The following is a 5,880-nucleotide window of genomic DNA, read 5'->3' as shown; positions in this document are numbered from 1 at the left end:
GACCTTGATCCGGATGGATTTGCTGCTGATCCGAAAAAGAATATAGGAGAAAGCTTTAACATGAGGGGGGATGATCAGTTCCATGACGCGGAGCAAAAGGGCACAACATTTTGGTCAAACATTCATACTTGGTTTCACGAGCACAAGCATTTCGAGTCCCTACGCCAACGAACTCATCCGCAAGCATGGGTTAAAGTCGCTCAACCATCGATGGTACATCATCCAAGAGGCCGTGTCCAAGTATTGCGGCCATTTGCAATACCCATAAAAAAATGAAATATATGCTTTCAGAAAGCTGCAGAACAGAGCTTGTCATTCGCTCAACTGCCATCTATTGACATGGCTGAAACGAGATTCAGACCAGCAGGCCTGAAATGGATGTAGTACCATAAATAACATACGCATCAGGGAGATCATATCTTAAAATGATGCACTTCCTATTCCGTGAGAGTAAAAGTATAAGAATCTACGATATACAGTATATAATTGCGTCGCTACAGACCTACCGTGTATGTCAGGAACACGCTTACGAACTTGTTGTCAATCAAGACCTCTCGGTTAATCAGCCATTTCAGGGGCTCAGTCAATCAGCTGCGTATATAAAATCCACACGAGTCAGTTACTCAATTGCAGGTGGCATCTTCTGTAACTTTTTCCTTGCCCTTGTCCTCCTTTAGGCCAGGTACAGGGAAATCTTCCTCCGGCTGGCGGTGCCAACGATAATTGCAGGCCTCGATCCAGCGGGGGTGGAGCAAAAACTTCTTGTTGACAGCAGCCCAGCGGGCCTTCTCCGTTCCGGCATGCACGGCGACCACATGGGTAACGCTGGGATCCACCTCCGAGCAGCAGACGGCGCCCAGCTGCTCGGCCATCTTCCACATTATCTGATCCTGCGGATGGCAATCAGACGGGAACACTCGACTGAACACCAGCTTGCAGCCCTGGAGTACTTCCTGCCGCACCCTCTTGATTACCTGTCACGGAGAAGATCCGTAAGCACAGGCAACAGCATAGTCACCAAACAAAATCTACAACAGACTAATGAGACAATGTCACACCGACACGGTCAAAACCTACCTGTCTTACGTCTCGAGAAGAAAGAGCAGTTTCAACACCCTACAGAAGAGATAGCGCAGAAGCATATGGTTAAACGCTTACGGAGGTTTATGCACAGGGAGAAGACAGTGTAAGGCAACAGGATGATAAACTCTGATAAAACGGTAAGTAACCTACCGAGTCAAAGAAAATCGTGTGTATGCGCTTCAGGACATTCAGAATTGTAGCCAGAGCACCATCGCTCTCCCTTTCATCTTGCATCATCTCTGACAAAGATTGGTTGCTAAAACCAAACTGGCGACAGCTCGCAGCAAAATAATGATATCTCTCCATCAGAATCAGGTTTTCTTTATGCTTCTGCCAGACCTGAAAAAAGTAGTACCATTCAGGTTAGCTGCAGTCATATAGATGAAATCAATAATAAATCTTGTAAAACTGGCAATGAATAATCATACTGTGAAGTCTTCATGTGGAACCAACCAACGTAGCAATAAACTAAATGCATATCAAACATGTTCACCAAACAAAAACACTTACATATTCAGTGTCATCAAGAATGACTGCGACACTGTCAGCTCCGAGAACCACATCAAGACCTTTCTGGTGCCGCTGAGTGCAGTCAGCGTTAGAAATCACTTTTGAATCAAAATAGACATTGCCAGGGTCAAGAAGCTTTGCTATTTCGACTGCATAAGCCTTGTCGCCCATGGTATAGATATACATCTCAAACATACTGCTTGCTTCTTCCAAAAATTTACGGACAAAGGGTCTCAACTTTGTAAGCATATGCATTCCTTGTAATGTGAACAAGCTTCCGTCAGGATCATCTGCATTTAGGGAATGTCAGTGGTTTACCACAAGTATAGGTACAAATTACTGGATAAATAAATAACAAATGGTTTCAATAAGCATGAAAGCCAGTAAGTTGAGGTGCGAGAAAACAAATATATAAAATGGAAGTCCGACATACATTGGAAACCACAAGTATAGCTATAAATTATTACTGGATAACAAAGTGTTTCAACAAGAATGAAAGCAAGTATGCTGAGGTGGGAGAAAACAACTATACAAAATGGAAGTCTGATGTGCACTGGAACAAAGTATTGCAAGACAGCTACTTTCGTCGTATAAAAAGTGTTGATTTTATTCTATCATTATCAGTCTACTTGTTGACGTCAACAAAAACAATTGAGGTTGACCCATAGAACAGTATACTAAGTGGTGCAAACTGCATTGAACCCACTATTCTATCAAAATAAGCAATGATGAGGCACCAAAGATGACTATCTTCCTGGAAAATTTTAATCTCTAAATCAAACTGTAAGGATACAATCTAAACAGAGAAAGTCACCATGAACAACGACACAACATTAACTATTCATTTTTATGGTGTCACTCTATCTGATGGCACAAAATTGTTGGTTAAAGTTGTAATACTACTTCAAGGTAAACCTAAGATCATATCCTTTTTCTCAAGCAACTTTGACCACTGATTCGAACATAGTGTGCGTACATGTTACAAATTTGCAATGTAGTGAAACTGGTGAACAAAAGATCTATCTATAATTTCCTTTCCCTGAAGATTTTAATTAATTTCAAATATATTTACACTGAAATGAGATGATTTCACGCATAGCAGAGTCGCATCTATGTTGCACAGAGGCAGTGCCGCCATGTTCATATCCATAAAATATCGCACCGTGTATAGAAACAGCTAAGAGTTCTCAAAATTTAATGCTAATAGATACAACTTACTTTTTGATGCAGCAGATTGAATTCCCAGGTCCATCTCAGCAGAAGAAATATCATGAAGTCTGGTTGAGTTAATCAGTGTATGATCCAGATCTAAAATAAGTACCAGCTTTCTTTCACGCAACAGATTCTTCACTTCGGATCCACGTAGCCTATCCATTTCTGAAGTACCTAGCCTCAAAACCTGCATTTAAATAGTTCTTCAAAATCCAAGAAAACACTGAAGGTACTTTGCAAGGATAAGTAGAAACAGCAATATAACTCTGAAAATATCAGAACACATTAGAGTGCCATTGGTTTCAAAAAAATATGACATTGGTTTCAAAAAATGGATGATTATGATTTACGCAAGGCAAATGCAACAAAGAAACACCATTATACCTCTCATGTTTACAGAGAGTCAGAGGTTTATGTACCTTGTGGATGTAACCAAAAGCGATTCCTGGGACATCTTCTTCGTCTTGGCTTTTCCCGCATCTAAAGCATAGTCCACCAAAAAATCCAGGATGTGGAGGACATATCTTGATTTGAGCATCTTTAACTGAGCCTGCTACAACATGTGTTCAATAATTCCACATATCTTGCCATATCATGCACATTCAATGCTCAAGATATGATAAACTGGGCTGAATCCAGAATGCAGTAGAACTACTATTTCCTTTCATCTTTTTAACAGCTCATAAGCAATGGTAGGATGAATGACAAGAAACTTGTCATACAAAAGGTCCTAATGAAATACAGAAACGAATGTGACATCTGTGTATTATACGGAGTGGCAAGATTTAGTTAGACAAGCAAGTCAAAGGCTGAGAGCCTGAGATCGCAGAAGTCCCCGCGAGACTACAGAACCCACTGACAATTATCATAACATATACCCCTTATGGAATGGAGTCTGTAAACTTGCAATTGCATTCAGAAACTGAGGGTCGCATTCTCATATGAAACATAAATTTAAAACAACAATCTTAGTACAAGAGCTACTAAAGTTCAATGGCTGTAAAACAGGACTAACAAGCATACCAATGGCATCTTCTTCAGGCCTTGTTGCTGTTCCTTGATCTTGGTGATGTTCCTCCAGTCTACGCCTTTTGTTACTGCATATTTCATGCAGTTGACAGTAGTCAGATTCATAGTGCAAAATATACAAAATGAATCATCAAGAGTTCTTTGAAAACACATCATCAACCCATATTCATCCCTTGCCTCTCCCCTTCCCCTCAGTATTCAGTCCCTCATCAAGAATTACATACTATTGCTACCTCGGTACATTAAACCATTTGATGCGGCAATTTTCGCGATGAATGAATTTTATGCAACTACGTACACTTGCTCACGATAATCCTATCATGTCAAATTTTCCTTCAAATTGTTTTCGTGAATCAACGATTGAACAGAATTTAGATATATATTAAACAAAATAAGATCAGTTATTAACCACAACTTCATGGATTGCACCTGGGCCTGTTGGGATGATGGTGGCAGAGCCAACATCATTTCCCCTGAACAATACAGTTTTACAGAAGTGCCTGTTTTAGTCATCTGAAGCTTCAGGTTGTGTTAAAAGTCATATCAGATTTACCATGTTTATTCATAACTTCATCTTATAAACCCATGTGCTAACGATGAGACAAGGCGAAAAGGGCCGTTAACTACCACATGCTGAACGGACGGCTTTCCACACTGTTGCAATTTCAGGGGAGCTGATTATATTGATTAGATGTGCTGCTGTTCACAGTTTCAGGGGAGCTGAATGAGCCGAAGCCGCCAGGCGCCAGGCTCAACGATTTGGTACAAGGCGGGGGCGGAGGACCGAATGCGCGTACCTTCCCTGCCCTACGGCGTCTAGTTCGACCACCAAGTCCTCCTCCTCCTCCTCCTCCTCGTCGCTGGGTGACCCGGGGGGCTCGCCAGGGGAGGCGGAGTCAGCGGCAGAGGCGAGCTCGAGCTCCGCGTCCAGGATGTCAGCGAAATCGTCGTCTTCGCTCAGGGAAGATAGGGACGGCGACGGGGACTCGGCGGCGACGCTCATGATCGAAGCCGCGACGGTGAGGGCGACGGGGAAGGGGAGCAATTTGGGTGGGTTGGGAAGTCGAGAGAAGAAAGGAGGACTTGGAATATGGGTCGGCACCTGCAAGGCCGCGGTTCGGTTCTTTGGGCTTGCGGTTGAACGTAGGTTAGGCCTAGGCCCAGATCCGTGTAAGCCTGGTCCAGATATCCCTTCTGGTATCCCTAAAAAAAAAAAGATATCTCCTCTGGTCACCTAAAAAAAAGATATCTCTTCTGGTTTTCTCAAAAAGAAAAAAAAAAGAAAAAAAGAAATCTCTTCTGGTTGCTGCTGCTGCTGCGCCGCAGCTTGGGGTTTACGAGACTTAGAATGGTGGTGCTCCAAAGCTAACAATCAGAAACTCTGAAGACACTAGTATGCAAAAAAAGAAGCACTAGCGTTGAGCGAGAACATAGACCTGGAAAGAGTGCATGTTGCTACTGACTATTTGAGAGTCGCCCGGAATATCAAAGTGCCAAAGAACCTCGGAGCACATTGTATTGTGTTTCACGAGATCAAAGAGCAAAACAAATTATTTAGAGCTTGTACTTTTAGCCATAAACAACACGGCTGTAATGGGTACGACATATACTAGCATCTATGGCTACTTCTCTCGATATATCCGGGCATGTGTGGCTTGATGCACCACCTGCTCATTTATGTATCCCTGTAAACATTGAACTTATGCAATAAAATGCGTTGTGATTCCAAAAAAAAAAACAAATGAAGGGCGAAGATGTGGCTACATTTTGATCGTTAGTATTCAGAAGATTTGGCTAGAGAGAAAATGCTCGAGTCTTTGACAATAAACTTTCACTAGTTTAGGGGGTGGCCGAGGCAGCGGCAGACGAGCATAGTTTGTGGATCAAAGCTAAGCGGCATCATGCAGACCACTATGAGGAGTAGGCATGTAGGATGACTTGTGTGGCGGTGTGGAGGTCTCTCTTGGGATGACACGAGCATGTTTCTTGCTATGCACATATCTTGTGTATGCAACTCTTTTCTTCTTAATGGAAACAACATGCAAC

The 5,880-nt window shown here is 42.4% G+C and overlaps 1 protein-coding gene across 2 annotated transcripts; it reads right to left on the bottom strand.

Moving 5' to 3' along the window:
* Positions 1-420: 420 nt before the first annotated feature.
* Positions 421-4,948, bottom strand: LOC109780521 (RNA polymerase II C-terminal domain phosphatase-like 4). Of its 2 annotated transcripts, none has more exons than XM_040386400.3 (8): positions 4,632-4,948; positions 3,829-3,902; positions 3,225-3,358; positions 2,812-2,992; positions 1,594-1,883; positions 1,234-1,422; positions 1,078-1,116; positions 421-974 (listed from the first exon to the last, which is right to left on the bottom strand). In XM_040386400.3, exons 1-8 carry the CDS (start codon positions 4,835-4,837, stop codon positions 624-626), a joined length of 1,464 nt encoding a protein of 487 aa, XP_040242334.1. In that variant the 5' UTR covers positions 4,838-4,948; the 3' UTR covers positions 421-623. The 2 variants fall into 2 exon arrangements, with proteins under 2 accessions (XP_040242334.1, XP_020194692.1); XM_020339103.4 differs by having other exon boundaries at positions 3,225-3,355; positions 4,632-4,916.
* Between the last annotated feature and the right edge of the window lie 932 nt (positions 4,949-5,880).

Source organism: Aegilops tauschii, chromosome 1 (assembly GCF_002575655.3).
Source record: "Aegilops tauschii subsp. strangulata cultivar AL8/78 chromosome 1, Aet v6.0, whole genome shotgun sequence".
Lineage (NCBI taxonomy): Eukaryota > Viridiplantae > Streptophyta > Magnoliopsida > Poales > Poaceae > Aegilops > Aegilops tauschii.
This window is presented reverse-complemented; position numbering and strand designations above follow the sequence as displayed.

What these genes read in the sequence shown, in the direction of transcription:
- LOC109780521 (XM_040386400.3), bottom strand. Translation starts at nt 4,837, where the DNA reads ATGAGCGTCGCCGCCGAGTCCCCGTCGCCGTCCCTATCTTCCCTGAGC. An exon ending in GACGCCGTAGGGCAGGGAAG is followed by an intron (nt 3,903 to 4,631) that starts GTACGCGCATTC and finishes TGAAATATGCAG; the next exon opens with TAACAAAAGGCGTAGACTGG. An exon ending in CTTCTCGAGACGTAAGACAG is followed by an intron (nt 975 to 1,077) that starts GTAGGTTTTGAC and finishes TCTCCGTGACAG; the next exon opens with GTAATCAAGAGGGTGCGGCA.